At 35.3% G+C, this 21,386-nt stretch overlaps 1 protein-coding gene across 3 annotated transcripts in view; it reads left to right on the plus strand.

The window, feature by feature from the left end:
* CSMD3 (CUB and Sushi multiple domains 3) overlaps positions 1-21,386 on the plus strand; it is a 725,150-nt gene that overhangs the window by 200,006 nt on the left and 503,758 nt on the right. For all 3 annotated transcript variants that reach the window (XM_056333378.1, XM_056333379.1, XM_056333380.1), the window contains exon 5: positions 1,294-1,501. In XM_056333378.1, the coding sequence (XP_056189353.1) occupies positions 1,294-1,501 (208 nt within the window). The remainder of the gene's footprint in view (positions 1-1,293; positions 1,502-21,386) is intronic.

The following is a 21,386-nucleotide window of genomic DNA, read 5'->3' on the forward strand; positions in this document are numbered from 1 at the left end:
AGTTGTTGCAGTATACAGTTTTATCATAATACCAATGTGATTCCCGTTACAGGTATCTATAATATGGTCACCATCACAACACTGGGCATCCCCAATCATGGGAAAGAATAGAAAGGTTGAAGCCAGCTCAAGCTGTCTTTTTGAAAGTTTTTGGGTTTTGTGTGTGCGCGCGTGTGTGTGTGCGCGCGTGTGCGTGTGCGCGCGTGCGTGTGCGTGTGCGTGTGCATGTGCGTGTGTGTGTGTGTGTCTAGTTTTTATACTCTGTGTTGGGCTGAGTCAAATATTCTTTCCTCCCATGCTGGTCTGGCTAGGTCAGGCAGATATTCATGCTCTAAATGTACTGAGGGAGAAATACTTGCACTAGCAGTTAAGTCAACTGTTGATAGCTGTTTACCTAAAACAAAGGGCATCCTCGGGTCCTCTTTGTATTGAGATAGAAGTCAATCTTTGCAATATCTGTGCTCAGTCATGCCCTGCATTATTCCCTAAACTTTATGGTCACATCACCTTTGCCTATCTCCTTCCTCTGAGTCTTCTATTTTAGGAGTTTATTCGTGTATTCACAACCAGTAAATAATTGGTTGTGATAATTGGTCAAATGATTTCACAATTATTCACATATTGTGAAAAACTTATTGTTATGGTTGAATTTGAAATACTTGATCTATTAAAACTTACATTAAAATTACTGTGATGTAAACATCTTAACTGCGAAAGTGTCTTCCATCTGACATTTGGGAAATCACCCATGAATGGCTTTGGTTTGAAAACTGATCATTTGTTTGAAAATTGCGAAAAGATTTGTTGGAGGAGAGACTTAAACATCACTACATGTTGACAAAAATGAAATATGATAATACATTTAGCATAAGATGGGTAGGAGTCTCATGCTTCTTTTCTCAGTATAATGTGGCTGCTGCACATCATATGTCAGACTGCATATGATAGGGATTAAACTCAACTCACTTTATGAAAATGTTTTTGGTTAAAGCAAAAGAGGAAATAATGACATTTTTGCATGCTATTGTAAAGTGAGTGAAACAATGCTAATCAAAATAATAAAGAGTAGATTGAAAAAGTATATGCCAGCACTAGTATAATAATTTTTAGATAACTGGAATCTGAAGCAATTGCTTATTAGCACCTTAACTTTGCAGCAGCATTCCAAGTCTAACGTGTTAAAAAACCTTAAGAAATCTTTCACCTAAAAGGTAGCAAATTCCTGTTCTCAACAAGAAAGTATACATTTCTAAGGGGTGATTTTATTGACAATTATGATTTTTTTTTTAACAGCTGAGGATGCATGTGGAGGAACCATGAGAGGATCCAGTGGTATCATCTCGAGCCCCAACTTCCCTAATGAATATCATAATAATGCGGATTGCACATGGACAGTTGTGGCAGAGCCTGGTGATACTATCTCACTCATATTTACAGATTTCCAAATGGAAGAAAAATATGATTATTTGGAAGTAGAAGGTTCTGAACCACCTACAATATGGTAAGTCAAATATTGCGATTTTAATATGGTAAAAAAACCCCAAAAGATGATGAAAAGACATTTTTTTTTACTTTTCCTTTTGTCAGTAGATAGTCAACAAAACAAAAAAACCAGTAACAGTTTTTACTATGGCATAAATGTTGATATTCTAATTGCAGCTGTAAAATAATTTCCAAATATACTCCAGGGATGTAACATTGAGATGAAAGGCACTGCCAACTCATTCACCTCACTGTCTGTAGGCCTAACGATTAAAATGTATAAAAAATTGTATATATTTAGAAACAGAATAGAATGGACTGTTGTACTGGTAAGGATTGGTGATGCCTTCAGGGAGTTTCATAATTTCAGAAAGTAAATTGTATAGAGTCCTTTCAGTGCAGAGTATTGGAAGTAGCATTGGTCACAGGTTCTCTCTGGAGTTTCTGTATTGCATGTGTGGTCCCATTAAATAATGTGCTGGGAGTATGACTGTTGTTACACTTATCTAGAAAATTTCCATCCTGATCTGTGAGATGCAACACCCGAGCTGAGTAGACAGAGCACTTTTTTGTTTTGATTTTATTCCAAATATACTACCTTTAGAGAGTATTTCTGTCATCTCAAAAGTGAGTTCATTACCCAGTGTGCAAAATCAAATATGAGATACTGCTTTTAATACCGAGTTGTGCAACTTCGGGTGTTAGGTGAAGTAGCACACGTTGATTGTTTCCATAATCAGATTTATATACAATTACGTGAATATTGATCTGTTAATTTTCAATCCTCTAGCACTGACGGAAGATAATCTACATAATGGTTACACAATCATATTGACTAACTATGCATGCTCATTGAGGGAGGGTCTCTTTGTAGACCAGGGTATCTGGTGTAGGGAGTGTGATTTTTGGTATTATAATTAAGGTAGTTTGCTTAAGGCCAACAAGTGTCAGATATATCTTAATTGCAAGAGTCCTGTGTTGCCAGCTTTCCAGGATGTAATTGTTCTTTAAAGTTGCCTTGTCCTAAACAGCAATTACTTCAGTTAATCATCCTTGATAGCTCTTTGCTTGGGACATTCTGAGTCAAAATATTGTGTACATTCACTTTCTTCAAGAATATCTGCAGATTGTTAAACAAAACCATATGTCCATATAGTATTTGTTTGTTAGTTTATACATTCTTGTTACAAAATTTGATAGTGTTTCTGTCTGGTTGTTTGTTGACTTGGTAGTAGTAACAGTATTTTTGCTAGGCTGGCTTCTGCAATTCTTGGTCTCAGTGCAGTTGCCTTATGTAGAACAAACAGAAGAAATAAAATAGTAAACAACTTCTTTCAAGATCAGTTTCAGTTAAGCAGAAAAACTGAATTACACATTCTGTGGTTTTCTGGCCTGGTATTTTTATGGTAACAGCATCACACTACTCCAGAAACATGTGAATATGACAAATCCTTGTATTTGTTATATTGCTTTAAATATACTATTGGTTCACAAAAAAGAGGACATATGCAAAACTATAAATAACAGTGATGCTCTGCAGTAAAATCTTAAGCTCTTAACTGGTTCATAAAGCATTATGAGGGTTCTGCACAACAGAGGCATGAACAACACCTGATACAACAGGTGGTTGCTAGCCACATTAAAGTCAATAGTAGTCTTGTTTTCTTATTTTCAATACAAAAACCCCAAACGTAGCATAGACCAGATAAACTAAATTGTTTTTCATGACTGGGGAAAATATGGGCCCACTGCTGAATGAGGTGGGTGCCCTGGTGAAGGGCACAGAGAAGGCAGAGTTACTGAATGCTTCTTTGCTTCAGTCTTTACTGCCAAGGCCAGTCCTCCGCGTTCCCAAACCCTGGAGGCAGGAGGGGAAGTCTTGAGAAAGGAAGGCTTTCCCCTGGTTGATGAGGATCACATTAGAGATCACTTAAGCAAATTTGACACCCACAAATCCATGGGCCTCAATGGGATGCAGCCACGAGTGCTGATGGAGCTGGCAGCTCTTATTGCCAAGCCACTTTCCATCATCTCTGAAAGGTCATGGAGAACAGGAGAGGTGTCTGAGGACTGGAGGAAAGCCAGTGTTGCTCCAGTCTTCAAAAAGGGCAAGAAGATGGACACAGGAAACTACAGGCTTGTCAGCCTGGAGGTCATCTCAAAGCATGTGGAGGAAAAAGGTCCTTAGGAAGAGTCAACATAGATTCACCAAGGGGAAATCATGCCTGACCAACCTGAGAGCCTTCTATGATGGGAAGACTGTCTAGGTAGACAAGGGGAGAGCAGTGGATGTCGTCTGCCTTGACCACAGCAAGGCTTTTGACACTGTCTCCCATAACACCCTCATAGGTCAGCTCAGGCAGTGTGGATTAGATGAGTGGACAGTGAGGTGGGCTGAAAACTGGCTGAATGGCAGCTCAGAGTTGTGATCAGTGGTGTGGAGTCTGTCAGGAGGCCTGTAGCTCGTGGTGTCCCCCAGGGGTCAGGACTGGGTCCAGTCCTGTTCAACTTACTCATCAATGACCTGAATGAAGGGACAGAGCATACACCCAGCAAGTTTGGTGATGATACAAAACTGGGAGGAGTGGCTGACACACCAGAGGCTGTGCTGCCATTCAGCCAGACCTGGGCAGGCTGGAGGGTTGGGCGAAGAGAAACCTCACAAATTTCAGCAAAGTCAAGCATAAGGTCCTGCACCTGGAGAGGAACAACCCCACACACTGGTGGGAATCTAGGAGCCCTGGTGCACAGCAAGTTGCCCATGAGCCAGCAGGGTGTCCTGGTGACCAAGAAGGCCAATGAGATTCTAAGGTATATTATGAGCATGGCCAGCAGGTCGAGGGAGGTGTTCCTCCACTCTGCTCTTCCCTGGTGAGGCTGCACCTGGAGTGCTGTGTCCAGTTCTGGGCTCCCCAGTTCAAGAGAGACATGGATCTACTGGAGAGGGGGGTCCAGTGGAGGGCTGCGGAGATGATTTGGGGACTGGAGCATCTCCCTTATGAGGAAAGGCTGAGAAAGCTGGGCCTCTTAAGTCTGGAGGAGACTGAGAGGGGATCTTGTCAATGCATACAAATATGTTAAGGGTGAGCGTCAAGAGGATGGGGCCAGGCTCTTTTCAGTAGTGCCAAGCAAAAGGGCAAGGGGCAACAGGCATGAACTGCAACACAGGAAGTTCTGACTAAATATAAGGAAAAAAATTCTTTGCTTTGAGGGTGACAGAGCATGGGAACAGGCTGCCCAGAGAAGTTATGGAGACATTTTCTCTGGAGACATTCAAAACCTGCCTGCATGTAACAGTGCAACCTCCTTGAGGTGAACCTGCTTTAGCAGGGTTTTGAACTAGGTGATTTCCAGACATCCCTTCCAACCCTGACCATTCTGTGATTCTGTGATTTTTAATCTTATATTAAGAAAATATACAAAGCTAGGTAATTACATTGTTTATAAAGCATCAGTCTCAGTTTCTACAAGTGATGCTTATAAGTAATATTCCTTAGTACTTCAGGGTATAGTAGAAGCCTATACACTAATTCTCAGATCTAGCAAATAGTATTTCATAATTTAATTCATATTGCCACCTACATAGTTAATTACCTGTATTAGAATATTACTTAATTGCCATTTAGTTTTTTAAGCTGTAAAACAGAAATCTTTTCAACTAGCTGTCAGCTAAAAGAATTTTTAAACAATAATTTATAATAATTATTAGTGAGGTAATACCAATGACATACAGACAATATGAGTCACTTGAATAGCTAAGTGTGCATTTGGTTATTCTTGAATGTGCTTTATGCATTCAGTCATGAGCTTCAAACAACAATTACTTTTTTTTTCTGAAAAAGGCTTTGGCTATACATAAATGATATAATAAAATTACTTCATATATCGAAATTCTCATATCTGTTTACAAAACAAAAATATTTACAATACTGATTTAATAATTGCTCTCGTAGAGAAGCAGACTGAGAGCATATTCTTTTTTTAGCTTGTCATTTATGTTCCCTAAATTAGACTGATGTATTCAATTATGCAAAAGTATCCCCCCCATATGTTAGGAAAAATAATTTGGAAAGCTTAATTAACAGTAATTTTTTTTACAGTTGTACTACTTTATAACCCCTTAGACTGCAGCTTGAGATTTAATTCAAGGTATTCTAGTTTATGAAGTTTATATAGACGTATATGTTTAAAACTAAAACCAGGCTTTTGGTCGTTCATTCTTGAAAACAAATAGTGCACAATTTGTAAAATTACTGTAAACATATTGGTAAATCTGCAAAGTCAGTAGTATTATAAAATCATTTTGCAGTACTTTTGTTGCTTTAGGTGATTATAGATATATCATGTAAAAAAACCTTCAAACTTTCCTTTTTCTGCATATCTGCATAACAAAGTAGCCATACTTTTTGGTTCTAAGTAAAAAATTCAGCTAGAATATACATCAATTATATAGTCTGGGGTTATCTACAAGAGAAGACTTGGAATTCTTTGTGAAGTGCTAACTTACCACAGTATTCCAGTCAGTCATTATAATATTTCAGTTATGCCAAGTCTTTTATTTAAGAAAATCTTGATAGGCCATTTTCATTTAAGTCATGGGAAAAAAATGCATAGATGCCCTTCAGGTTTTTTATTATCTGATGTCAAGGGGTGATTCTGATATTTGGTAGCTTGAATTGAATAGAAATGAGTTTTTTTCATTTCAAAAGCAAAACTGAGAGAAAATTATTAGTTTGAGGAAATTATTTTCCCCATTTTTTATGAACAAAACGCAAACCTGAAAATAAATGAGATTTAGTGAAATACTTCTGTCTAAGTCAAAAGTTAGGGTTTGAGAGATTCAGTGGTTAAATAAAGAGCAGTGTCATGATGGTATAATTTATCCAGCATATGGAAGTTTGGAGTTAAATATTCCGAGGGTGTCTGAACACAAGAGTTTTTTAATGCTTGTGGCTAGAGTACTTTCAGTTGGAAAGTTTCAGTCTCTTTATTTTGCTGTTGGTGACTTTTAATGTACTGTTTAATAATTGCTGAGCAGTTGGGATGATTCTTTAGGCTGCTTTGACATGGGTATCCTGGATTCCAGCATGTGCTCTAGTCTGAACTGTTAAGACAATTGATAAGATTTCAGTTAAATTGTGTAGACAAAGTGGTAGAATCTCCTTCCTAGAATACTCCATGAATGATGTGCTTAGAGAAGTCTCCTGATGAGAGCAGATGAGCATGGGAAGTATATATTTCACACTGTCCTAGGCAAAGACATTAAATCTGTACCTTCTATTCTTGATTACCAGCTTAATTTAACTGTTGTTAAAAAAAATGATGATTAGTTTTGAATTAACCAATAAATCTTCGGTGGATAGCCTGCAAAGTGATAGAAAATAATGGTTATCATAAAGTATGTGCTTAGAGCTCTCATTCAGACAGCTACTGCTGTAGTCTGAATAAGGATCACAATTTCTTTTCAAAGAACACATTATGCAAATTTTTATTACTAACATGAAGATGTGCATTTATGTGAAGGTGAGAGTGTAGCAGTGTCTCAAATATTTTAGGGAAAATGTACTTAATTTCTACCATGACAACCAAAAAAAACCCAAAGTTTGCAGGTCTGTTTTCTCTGGGTAAGAGTGTACTTCTAAGAAGATCTTTGTATAGTGTTCTAACATTGGATCTACCACTGACATGTTCATACAAAATAGTAGGGTACCTAAGTACTGTGTTATCAAAGGTACATTTGAAATATGATGTAATTACTCCTTTTAAAACCAAATAACTCGCATCACTTCTGTCTCACTAATACTGTATTCTTGGGTATTTTAATTTTCCTAAATGTTGAGAAGGCTTAGTATTTTCCTTAGCAAATTGAACTATAGTATTGTTTAGACCAACACTGTTTCTGATTTTAGCAAAAATCTATTTTTTTCTGTATAAATCTAGACACAATGTAAAATGATGTATACTGAATGAAATTTATGTTGGTGGAACCATAGGCAATTAATTTCTATTCTGAAAAATATTAAAATATTTAATTGTTTGATACTGCATATTTTGTGCACCACATCAATTGCATTAGAATAGACAGCTGTTAGTGAACCATGACTAACAAGATTAATTTCTCCCTTGCAACATTGATTTAGTGCATTTTTTCCCCAACAGAAACACTCCCTTTGCATTAATTTTAAATATTCTGTGGAGAATTAAATTACATTTTGTGAAAAAAATATTACCTTTAACTTAGATGCAACAAAAAACCACCCAGTTTTAAAAGGTTTTGTCTGAGATACTTAAAACACTTTTGAACCTTGAAATAAACTTCTTCAAGATAGCCTGTTAACTTAAGACTCCCTTGCAGATTGTATGGATGAGAAAGAATAAGAACACAAAAATATGGGTCTCTGTTTGAGTTGCCAAATCAGAGTTTATTTGTTCCTTATCAATTTGGGTCTATCCTTGATCAAGGAACATTCCTGATGAACTTTTCAGTGGATTTGTTGGGGTTTTTTTGTTTTTCTTTTTGTATTGTGAAATTAATTTGTTTACTCTTCTGTATAGCACAGCTAAGAAAAATTTAATGAGCAAACTTTATTGGTTACAAATTTATGACAATCATAATTTCCCTGTAAGAGTTTTGTGAAGCCTTCTCATATTTTAAAAAAAGTAATTATGATCTATGAAGGCTGGTAGCTCAAATAAAAATACGAGAACAATCTAGTCCTAAGTAAATAGTATCAGTGTAATGATTGACCAGTAGCTTTAGACACAGCATTCTTGAATTTCACAGTAGATTGTCTTTTACATTTTGTAAAAAGATAATTAGATTTTACCTTCAAGTATTGTTGTAATATTGCACTTGTTGGCTTTTTTCTGAATCCAAGCTTAAAAGCTCTGGTAATGACATTTTAAAATATTAGCAGAACATTTAGAAAGCAGTTAGGCAAATAATATACAGTATTTTATAGTGTGTATATATGCTTAAATAAATATTCATAAGGAATAAACTTTATGTTAAATAAAAGTAATTTATCCCTATATTAACTTTTTCTCTGTGAAAAATATTTAATTTTATAAAGTTTTGGTGATGGTGTAGCATGGTGTTGCAACAGCATCTGAACATCATTAAGAACAGCCATTTTTGATCAATAAATGTTTATGTTTGGAGTTCAGTGTCTGATAGTGGCAATAGTAGTTGCTTAGGAAAAGAGTAGAAGACACCAGGATGATATGGTGTGCTCTTCCCCCTTGTGAATTCCTGGCTTCTGTAGTTAGTGTCTTAGGAACTTCTTAAACCAACATTTCCCTTAAAATCACATGTTAAATAGCTGTAAATAGATCTTTCTTTTATTAATTAGTCATTCTTCAGGGGCCATTCTTCAAGACCCTCTGGAGAGTACCAAATGAAGTGATTAATTTTTTTTTAATTTTAGATCCAAGCAGGCTGTGTCAATGAGTTTCCTGTTATCCATACAATCTTGTATTCCTGAGAATAACCTTAATTAATAAGTCAATCGTAACTTTCCTCTACAGAAGATTTATCACCCCTTTCCTTGCATTCATCCCTATATATGCAAATTCTCTTATGTTTTACCATTGTAATCAATTCTCTAAAGCAATGAAGCATATTGGCCTGTGGCTTTCTCTTCACTTTGAAATAACTTAGCTCTTCGCTTTCCTCCTAAGTCCTGGATACCTGGTCATCAATGTTGTGTGAGGATCTGTTTTCCTCAAGATTCCCATCTCCCTGAGACTGAATCAGATAGAGTTGTGGGTTCAATATGTGGGATCAACTGGGTTCCACCACAGTTGACAGTATGAACAAGAATGTTTGGCTCATCTTCATTATTCATAAAGTAGCCATTGATCACTGTTACAGGATGGCACTATGCAGTTTGATATCACACATTTTCACATGCTTGTAGCCTTTATACCATGTTGTAAAAACAACACCCTGGAGGTTTACGATACACATGAAAACAGCACATTACCTCAGCTATTTTGAGTAGTAAGAATAGAAAAAAAATTGGTCTTGGAACAATGGAGAAGGGCCCAGAGGAAATTTTGTCCAAGTGTTACCCAGCCTGAATGTTGCCCATTCACTCTAGAGGAGCCTTAGTAGTGTCACACTGCATTCATGGCTTGATTCCCTGTGATCATTCCTTGGGACAATTGGGTTTAGTACTGTAGGCATCCTGTAATATATAGAATACAAAGTCTCTCACTCTCATATTCCTCAGTGATGCTTTTTCTAAAATATACATGACATCTTATGTATCACTTTCCATGCTTTTGCTGTCATTTTCAATTTAATATTGGAGAAAATTAATATTTCCTGACTCAATCCCATTTTACTAGTGCTATGATAGAACAAAATGATAACCATTCAGTGCTTTGCAGAACTTGTAAGCAATATTAGTGAAGAATACATCAACTAGTGCTAATTAAAAGCAAAGTGAGGATGGTCAGACAGATGATAGCTATTACGGAAATGGGTGTGGGTTTTCTTGGGTTTAGGTTTCTGTAGTTTTTTTGGAGGGGAAGATGCAGTTAATTCATGTTAAACATCTACATGGTAATTTTTATTTTCCAAGTGCAGTTACCATAGAAATTAGCCTTCAAGAGGCATTTAAAAATTAGGTATACTGTTGTTGATAACTACCCTACAATGGACATGTGTTAGCACAACAGTTTCTCATATCTTTATAACAAAGCAGTTATATGCCTTATAGAGCTATCCACTGTCTGGATAGGTTAGATTTACTTTAATCAATGTACTTGATCAAATTATGCTCATAGATAAGGCTATGGAGGAAAACCTCTGCCTGGCATAACTGTGGCAGCGCAGGGACAGGCAATCAAACCTCAGTAGTATAAGTACCAATGACAATAATAATGTGTTGGTGAAAAAAACAAAACAGATGAGAAGCAGAGGTGCTCATAAGTAGAGATTAAAATGGGGGACACCCCCTACCCCCCCCTCAGACCTGGCGATTGTTTTCTTGAAAAATCACTTCTAATTAGAATGTGAGAAGTGTAATTGTTTCTTTTTTATTAATGAAAATTGTGGAAACTGCCTTAGATATTATTCCTGTTTTCTTACAAGTTATATAGACTTTTTAAAATCCGTGCTTAATGCTCAGAGAAGGGACTCAGTAAGCTAATGTTTATGAGTAACATGAGCATAATAAGGACGTTAAATGTCCCAGATGATAGGTGGTTTTTAATCCGATACAGATGAGTTCAAATATACAGAACAGTGGCAAAACTGATACTGTTTAACACAGGAAAAATGCCTTCAGAAGAGTGTTGGTTGTAGCCAAATAGATGGAAAAAAGTATTCAATTAGTATGGCAAACAAAGTACAGACATAAAAACCTGCTAAGAAGTGATCAGCAGAGTGGATAGATTTTTTTTTTTTTTTTTAAATTGGATTTAACTGAAAAAAAACCCCACACCAAAACCTGCAGAAAGCAACCAAGTTTTGGAAGTGCCTAAGTCCTTCTCCCATTCTAAAACAGGGAACAGAAGATAACAGAGATAATGCTTAATTGTTGGACAGGGTAAGCAGACAGTCAGGAATGGGAGGAATACTGATGCTAAAAGTATTGCCTGTTTGGAGTCTTTGACAATCCATGCATTGTACATCATAGTTTTCATCCTCTTTTTCTGAAGAACTGAGAACAGAAATAAAGTGGTTTGCTTTCTTGGAAACAAAACCTTTCCTTAGAAGCCAGGTATTTCTTTCCTTTAGTGTTTGCCTCTGTGGTTTGATTTTGAATATGGCAATTCAGCTGTGGCATTTCCGTGAGATCATTCAGAGCAGTCCAGGAAGCACAGTGCATCTCATAATGTGTAGGGTCAGGTCCAATGGTAGCATTAGGAGAGGAATGTGTTACAGTAAATGTGGTGGTTAATTGAACATTTTTCATTGTTCTGTTGTGTGTTTCTGTTTGGTAGCCATCGTCTGAAAAGGATTTTAAAACCAATTTTATATCTGTAAGTCTCAAAATGCTTACCGAAATATGAAAAAGTTTTGAATCTAAGAGAGAAAAAAGGTGCCATATCACATGTTTAACATTAGAGGCAGAGGCTTCTTTGTATTATTTTATACTTTTTATTCTTGTGTATTTCTGAAGAAATAGAATGCCTTTCCATGGTACCCTGTTCTATTATTTTTTTCTACATTAATTTCTCAGGTTGTACCTGAAAGTGTAGTGCACAAATATGTCTCAGACCTTTCAGGTGGAATAGACACATGTAGCCATCCATGAGTTACATGATGAAAATCTTCATTCTGTCACTTAACAGTAAAGACCTTGAAGTCTATGCTTTTTAAAAAGACATATTTAGTTACTTTGTGACATTTACAATAAATATACCGAGTTGTTAGTAAAGGGATAATCTACTTTAAGAAATTGTCATCTGCATGGAAATACAAATCAATCAAAGGTGTAAATCAAGAGTTTAATCTGGAATTCAATATGTTATGTATGTGTCTACATAACTAGGTTGTAAGGGAACACAAGACAGAATGATAGAATCTTATAATCAGGATAATTCAGCATGGAAGGGAACTCAGGAGCTGTCTATTCTAGTCTAGCTGAAAGCAGCCTCAGTTCTAAGTTAAACAAGGTCACCCAGGGCTTTATCTGGTCTGGTCTTGAGATTCTCCCGAGATGGAGATTGTACAACCTATGTGGGCAACCCTCTTCAATGCCTGACTGTCCTCATGGGGGAAAAACCTTTTTTTCTTTTTCCTTATTTGGAATTTTTGTTTACAGTCAGAATCAACATACAAGAATTTATTATCTCTAAACATATCTTTGAGGTCTAAACACCTCTTCTGGTCTCTTCCTCATGGATAGGCAGTGGTATGATCTTTCCTTGGGGCTGGTTGGCTGATCTGGCCAGTCCTACCTAGCTCATGACTTTAAGACACATAGGATAATGTTGGAGTCCTTCCTTGTCCTGGCTCATGTTGTCCCACTCATCTTATATGGGTGTTTACATGGCCAAAGTCATGAATCATCCTGTCTTCCTCTAGACTACAATAAGCTAAAGCTTAACTGGTGCATGTGATTTATTACTATGTAATAGTGAAACGTGGGTGAGACTACTGTTTGTTAAATTACATTGTGTACTTGCATCAGGCATGAAGTGAAAAGCAGTCACAGAATCACCTTGGCTCATTATGGTACAAATCAGCACTTTACATGGCCACAAAATGATGCTGCTTTGGAAGAGCTATGTTCCTGCTCTTATTTTCAGCTCATCGCCTACCTTGTGTTGGCTCAGGCATTTACACAGTCACAAAGGAGCTGCACCAGGAAGCAATACAGATAAAAACTGTTTTTCTTCCTATGTTAGTCAGTAGGTAAAACAGAGTTGAAGAGAACCATAAGGTACATAGGGAGTGGAAGACTGTTTCTTGAAGGAGTAGGACCACTTTTTTGGTAAAAATAAAACCCAAACTGTTTTCATCTCAGGTACTGTAGATTGAATGACAGCATCCATGCAAGACTTTTTCTTTTTTTTTTTTTACCTTATGTGCAGAGACTCCACAGAGTTAGTTCATTTCCTTTATATTTTTCTTCTGTATCCTTAGTTTATTGTATTCCTGTGTTGGTGGAAAATATTTCATGCTGATTAAGGTATGCAGTGTTAGGAAGGCAGTATTTCATTGTTGTTACTGCAAAAAATAGTTTACCCTGTTGCTTAAATACATTCTCTTCAAGAAACTTTTCTGAAGCTGCTCCTAGTTTCTTACTTTTCCTGTGTTCATGAGTACTGCAAAAGTGAACATTTGTAACCCTTATCTGAAGATACATGTTTTCAGTATTCTGATGGTACTTTTTAATGCATGTGAAGTTACTCTGATCTGAAGCCAAATGGATACCTACCAGCAGTTTTCAAATTAGCAGTTTTACATTGGATAGGCTTTTTACATACATTCTTCTTAAAGATAGTATTGTATTATCTTGTTTCCCAAAGATTTACCAAGGTTCAGAAACAAATTGAAAAATATTTCTCATGAATCCTTGTACGGTAGAAGAGTACTCTGGTTTTTGCACCATCCCCCTTGGACAAAGGTTTACTGACTCCTGTGTTTGTGCTTCCATGGCTCTCTTTAATTCTCTTTGCATTGAGCAGCCCAGAGTGCTTCCAATATTTTTTTTTTTATTTGTAACTCTGTTTTGTAGAAACTGGATAAATAATAGTGTGGATCTAGGGCATTTTACTAATGAATACTTAAAAGCATGATCAGTAATAAAAACAAACAAATGCAAAAAAAATGTGGCGTGTCTGACTCAGCAGTTTCTGGAAAAAATACAGATAGGAAGATGGCTTGGTAATATAACAGGGAACACTTTCACTGTGCTTATTCCAGCAGAATACGGCACTTGTTTTGATCTGGTCATTTATTATTGTCTCAGGATGGCAATTCCTGGAGTAGTGAGGGAGACTGATGGCTCTTGTCTTAACTGAAACATCAGTGACCAAACTTACAAGTAAGGCTGAAACAGTTGTATTTTATGCTGCATGAGTTGTATGGTGGGGGAAAGGGTGTTACACATAAAGCAGAGGATAACATAAATCTCAAAACAAAGCGGGGGAAAAAACCCCCCACAACCAACCCACAAACTGAAAAACGCACAAACCCAAAACATTTGTTTCATTTGTCATTCTAGAGTAATTAAAACGTCACACTTCCTTGTCATGTGTTCTGAGTCCCTGCCAGGATCTCTGTTTACTTTATTTAACACATTAAGTGACAATCTGTGGGAAAACAGTAGTTCCTGCAGAGATAATCCCAAATCACTTTTGTTTCTAGATTCTCAATTAAAATCATTACTTTGGGTAAACAGAATGCATTCATAATTACATCTTTTATGTCTCAGGCCACAACAGCCAAAAGTATAATATTTTGACTACATGAATGAAACCCTTTGCATTCATGAATGCAAGATAAAACAGTGCTTATGTGGGGCTTACAGACTACTCAGAACTTCAGATGATGATGCTTATTTTTGTGATTGTCCGTTTTGCCTGTGAAATCACTTACTGTAGGTGACTTTGTGCAAATTCACTTGTGAAATGAACTAGTAACTAAAACAAATCATAAAGCATCTTATGAACCTACTAATGCAATTTCTTTATATTAAGTATCAACACAATGTCAAACGCATGTCAGAGCAAATTTTAGTAATTACATGTCATCCAGTATGCAGGTGACAGGTCACAACCCACAACTTCCTGGTCATGACACAGTAGTCAGTAAAAAAAAAAACAACAAAACCCATTCATGTATGCTTACTGTATGTTTATTTCTTCTGCATAACGTAGGTCATACAAGTGAAAAAAAAATCCCCAAAACACAGCAATCTAAAGCTTTGAAAACGAGCCTTGAACAAATTATTTATTCTCACCACCACCCCTGAAGTTAAAAAAGCCAAATCAGATAATTGTGTCAATTTCATTAAATATTTTTATCCCATAAACTTTAAAACTATTTTTTAAGATTAACAGTTTTAAGTGTTTCCAAATGAAATACAATGCATTTTCATTATTTTGAAACCCTGAGGGTAAATTTCTCTAAGTATATTTTAAAAAATAAAACATTTGAAATTTAAATGCAGTTTCCCTGTGACCTGATTCCTGAACCACAGTAATACTCTGATACCCTGTGTCAGGATAGGTATAATAACATGAGAAACAGTACAGGAAGGGGAGAAAGAATGGAAACAGATACAGAAAAGAACCTATAGGGAGACTAATTAAATTAGCTAAAGCCTTTAAACCTGGAAAAGAAGTAAGTGAGAAAGGATATGAAACAGTCATAAAATTATAAATATTATGCATCAGGTAAATAAGGAACATTCATTCTTCATTTCTTGCACTAAAATGAATAGGGGCGCTTGATTTCTCAGGCCAAATATTTAAAACAAAGCAACAGGTGGAACTTCTCTGTAGGATACATAATTAAGTTGTGGAAGTCATTGGCATGTGATGTTATAGATAGAGAAATTATAAATAGATTGAAAATGGATCAGAAATTCATAAAAGGAAAGTTTATCAAAGGATATTAAATATAAAGGCCTGCTTGAAGGGCTCAAATCAAGAAGCCTGCAGTCCATAAAATTTCTGGAAGTTATGATGATGTGTGAAGGGATGAATCTCATTCTGTATAATCAAACTTTCTGACACCTGGTGAATTGTGTTACTGCTCATTGTCAGAAATAAAATACTAGTCTCAGTGTATTTCTGATTTAACACATCAGTACATACATTCTTAGATACCATCAAGGACATGATGGGTTTTATACAGTGTATTATAATTTCAGTAATGCTAGTAAGAGATTTTTGTATGATTTATATAAAGCAAAAAAATGATCATAACTGAGATGTATCAGGAGTAATAGTTTTGCATCTATAAAACATTTTGAGGGCTGAACTTCAGAACTTTTCTGTTTATGTTATAAAAATATTCTGCCTTCGTTTAAGGCTTGTGACAAGAAAGCCTAAAGCTGCCAGATCATTTTTTAAGGCTTCAGCAAATAAGGAACCTAATATTTCACCTGGTGTTATCTAATTTTTAATCATAATCAGTGTTACGATGTGAGCTATACTTTTAATGTAATTTTTGTCTGGTTTCTTTTTCCAACCAATTAGGAATTCCTATTGGATGTTTCTTTCCTCTAATAAAAAGCTTAGTAATGAATACATTTATATATCTTAAGTGAACTCCTAGTCTTCTTTCCTTGCTAAGTAGATTTTTTTTTGGTCTTTCTGTGTAAGATCCAGTAAGTTGCTGGAGCTTTCCCATCTCTCAGTCAGCCTTTCTGTACCCAGACGTGTAGCATTGGACTGGTATATTTGAATCAGCAGAAAAAACTGCCTACCACATAGTACATATTCTCTCATCTGTGAAGCATATAACACAGGTTCTGACATCTTTCACATGGATATATTGCACTGCTGCACAACTTCTTTTCCCTATTATTTTTAATGTCAGAGGATAAACTTTTCCCATCATTTCTGTTTGCTGAGCAAGAACATACTGTCCTGCATGTCCTAAGTAAAGTTAAGGGTAAGGTGAAGGACTGTTGCAATAAGGCTTAAATTCTGTTCAGTAGCTGATACCATGTCTTTCAAAAATAAAAAACAAAACCTTGAACTGAAGCTTCCAACTTTTTAACAAAACTTTTCAATTCTGTATACTTACAGAATTTGAGATTCAATCACAAAATGTGGGTATCTTTACTTGTTTATGTTTTGGTTATTTTTGAGATGTGTGTTTTGGTGTCCTGTCCGTACCCCCTGCCCCCGCCCGCCCCCCCCCCCCCCCCCGAGAATTTATCATAATAAAGAGGAATTTCCTAAAAAAGGTGGAATTAAGGAAGTGCTGTAGTGTTGAATGCAATTAAAAGCAGAGTTGTTCTTTTCTGGGAGTGAAATGAGAAACAATTATGACAGTAGCAAAGGCTAACAGTCCTTAAAGTATTACTTTTTCATTCAGTTTGGAATTACAAGTGAATTTGCTACCAAGACCTTCCACAAACCTGTTACTGGATTTGAACTAGCTAGCTGAAAATTATGTTTATACTGAAAATTTTTCTAACCATGAAACTACAGCTAAATATTAATAGCTAAATATTCTGAAAATTATTTTTATTACTATAGTCTATGCATTAGGCATTTATAGACATACATTGGAAAGCTGTCATTCCATTTGCTTTTGGTGACTTTGGGCAGAGTCCCCAAAACTGTGGAGTAGCACGCCGTGATATTCTGTTCTAGAAAAATGCAGTATACAGAAATAAAGCTTAAATCCCCAAACATGTGATTTTAATGATGTGTTGCTGTTTAAATTACTAATGTAACTGAAATTAAATTAAAGCCAGATCTATTCAGAATGACTGTCCCTCTTACCTTTGACAAACTTGTTATTGATGCTTGAAAAAGGTAAAAATGAACATGATAGTTGCAATTGCCAAGTTGAGTTTGCACAGTAGTATTTTGCAACATAACCTATATTTCTGGTCTCTTAATTTTCCTTTAGCTGCATCCTATGGGACATAGAATTAAAATTTGGTGACTCATAATTCATGACAGGAGCGTGTGGCACAGTCTTCAGACTGAAAACCAGTTGTCAAACCAAACTGGGTCATTCAAAAAAATATGTATATTTATTTTCCATTTAAAAAGATCTAGGAACAAACAGTCCTAACTGAAGTCTGTGAATAACCTTAAAATAAATTAGTTAGGGGTAGAATGACACTGGTATCTGCCAATGAGAATAATTTTGCAGCCAGCTAAAAAATTGGTGCTTTTTATGGTAGTGCATCAGACAAAAAAAGGAGGTAGAGGTACTGTATCAAATATCTGGTGTGTGTATATATATATATTTATATTGTCAGTCACGACATAAAAAAGATGGCTTTCTTACACTATATCCATTGGTATTATATTTTACTATATATCTGGTATTCAAAAAAAAAAAGGAAAATAAGAAGCTCGTGCTGCCATTATTGAACGTTAAATTAGAAGAGCAGGGCATTCTTTCTATTCTGAAAAATAACCAGAAACATGTAAAGGACTGTTTGATGAAAAGCAGGATTTAATTTATCTGGAAATCAATTGAAAGAGCAAAATGGCAGGATATTGGCCAACTTAGTTTCTAGAAATAAGCTAGATCATCTTTTAATTGCAGAAATTACTAGAACAGTAGTTACTTTAGCTTCAGTTATGAGAAACAGAAAAAATTTGTCTAAGAATATAAAGGATTAAGGCAATTTGGGTGAAATACTGTTATTAACGGGTAAATAGATATCAGTACTAAGTACAAGGACAACAGACATTAAAAAAACTCCAAAACAAACTTCAGAAAAACTTGAAGATAATCTGCAGATCTGGCAGTAAGTGGAAATTAATATATGAAGTATGTAATAACAGACTATCTTGATACAAAACAACGATATAAATCATAGTAGGAGACCATTAAAGTTCCTGGTGCAGTCATAAGGATATATAAATCAGAAATTTTAAAAAAGGTGAGAAAAGAACCGCACGACCAATGAATAAAAGCATAAAAGAATAGAAAGCTGTGAGGATACAATAAGAAAGGCTATCACAGTTGCCAAGTTACAACTACCCAGGGTTATAAAAGAAAATGGATGGAGAGTGTTTATAAATACATTAGAAGTAAAATGAAACAATGGATACCAGGTTCTCAGTGCAAAGCAAATGACAGAGGGAGAAGGACAAGGACAACCGGGAAGTTGTAAGATAGTCAGTTAGCTCTGAACCTCGGAAAGAAGTAATGGAGTGAATGATGAAAACTTGGTTAATGCAAGATCTTAATTTTCTTTTTTATTACAAACTAGAAAAAAAACCCCTCAGTGTTGTCTATAAATACATGGCGTATTTAGTTGCAAAAAGACATATAACGAGTAGTTACTGGTTAGTGTTTGTAAATCATTTTTTGTTGCATCTTAGATGGCTTAGTTCTAGGCCTAGTAACGTTAAAGATTTTTGCTTGGATAGTGGAAGAAAAATTATGCATAAATATAGTTTATGACAGTGAACTGTGGGGGTTGCAGGCTCTTTGGAGGACAGAAGTATACTTCAAAATGATGCTGATAAATTAAAGTGAATATGAACATATCAACAATGTGAAATTTACTTCAGGCAAGTGCAAAATGCTGTAGACTAAATGAAGAAGGCAAAGCATAAATATAAAATAAGGAGTAAATACCAAGACAGAGGAATAATACCCAGCAAGTACATCAGGAAAACACAAAAAGTAAATAGACACAACAAACATTAGTGAACAGTATATCCTTGTGTGTGCTATTCACATAGTTTTGTGTGTGTGTGTGCAAAAGTAAATTCTTATTGTAGAATTTGCTCTGCATTTATGCAGGGACACAATCTTCATAGGTTGTAGATGAGGTTAATGAGGATGTAGAAAAGTGTTGAATTCTTAAGTGGCTGAAAAAATAATAAATTGAAATTCATTTGCAAATGTTAATGATAGTTGATATTTATGCAGCCTTTAAAAGCACATTAGTGGTTACACAGATTTTTCATGTTTCCTAATCAGTATTTCCCAGTATATCTTGCTAAAAAAAAAGAAAAAAGATATTTGGAACAATCTTCTATCATTAGCTGGTGTTTTAACTCAGTAAGACTGATATTTGTATCATGCTAGGACGGAAAGGTTAGGGCTAAAGTACACTGACTTCACAACACAGTTGTGAACCCTAAGTTTTGTTTCACCTGCCCATGCTTATGTGTAGTCTGTGCGGGCTATCTTCCTAGTCATTACATTTTTGTAAGTGCAATACTTTAAAAGTCAGTCTTAATTTGTAACAAGTGAATTAATGACCTATTGTCTTTTATCAATTATTAGATCCAAATATTTGCAAACTTTCCAACTCAGATACATCAGAATAGTGAAGTCTCTCAGAGTGCTAAAGAGAACATTTATCTTGATTACCACTATATATTAGTAAGACATCGTACAAGAAGTTAATAGATACAAAGCTCTGATACAAGATATTTTAAAGCTAATACGGTTGGCTTTTTAGTGCGCAATTTACATTATATCACTTCCCAGCCAAGTTTCATTCACAAAGGTGAAATTTTTTTTGTGAAATGGAATTGAAATTTTGGCAGTAATAACTGATTTATATGGTAAAGTAAATAAAAAATTATTATTGTACTAAGGAATGTTTACTTACAACCTGCTCTAGTCTGGAAAATCAACATAAGCAGCTGGCCTTTTAAGTGAGGCACCAGATTTTCCTCTAGTATGAGATATTTTGTAACATATTTCAGATATTTCATTCTCACAACACAGAATATTGGTAAATGTTCTAAACTGTGGTTTTGCTCTCTAGCAAAGCTTTTATGTATATGTCAATATACTAAACACTTACATGAATTTTATTATATATAAAAAATATTTTTATAAACATTTTCTTTGTGTCCTCTACAGAAGCCAGCATTCTTTAGCAGGCCTACATTGCTCACATTTTTTGGGGGTGAGGGGGAGGTAAAGAGGTGAGAGTTAAGAACAAATTATATTTACTTATATTGCAATGAAATTGTTACATTTACATCTTAAGACACAAACATTTATTTTAATTATGTATGTTTTTAGCAGATGTAAATTGAAGAGTTTTGTATCCAGGGAGTTTTATAAATAACACAGATTGATCTACTAAAATCGATTTGAAATATTCCCAATTATTGATCACTTTTTGTTATTTCATACAGTATTAAATATCCACAATAAAAAATATACTATGAGATTTTATAGTACTTAGCAGAGTCTTATACATTCTTCTTAGTTCACAATTTCTTATTGTATTGGTTTTCTTAGACATTTATTGCTCTTTAAATCTTCGGTATGGCTTCTGTTAACAGGGAGTGTGTTGTCTTCTGTTGAACAAATTAAACTACAGATGTTAGACTCAGAGGCATGGTTCCAAAGCATGGAGAGGTTAAAATGCTGTGATATGGATCACTAGTTCACAGTCTGATTTATTGGAAGCAGCAGGTGGCTAGCAGTTACAGCCATGCAGTGGTGTCCCTGAAATGTATGCTCATATCTGAGAGCAGGATTTAGTTTTTGAAAGAAAATAATTATATAAATTGTGATTTTACACATACCTATATATGAGTAACTGACATCAATAAATTAATTTTTACATGTATACATATACATCAAATTAAGAAACAAAAATCCTTCTTGTCTTACTTCTCATAAGATTTGCCACAAATGCTGCGTTTTTAAAATGTTTCATAATACCTTCTAAAAAAAAATAGAAAACACTGAAAAATACACATCTGTGTTACACTGGCTATCTTAGCATATATAAACTGAACGGTATATTAATAGT

Source organism: Falco biarmicus, chromosome 3 (assembly GCF_023638135.1).
Source record: "Falco biarmicus isolate bFalBia1 chromosome 3, bFalBia1.pri, whole genome shotgun sequence".
Lineage (NCBI taxonomy): Eukaryota > Metazoa > Chordata > Aves > Falconiformes > Falconidae > Falco > Falco biarmicus.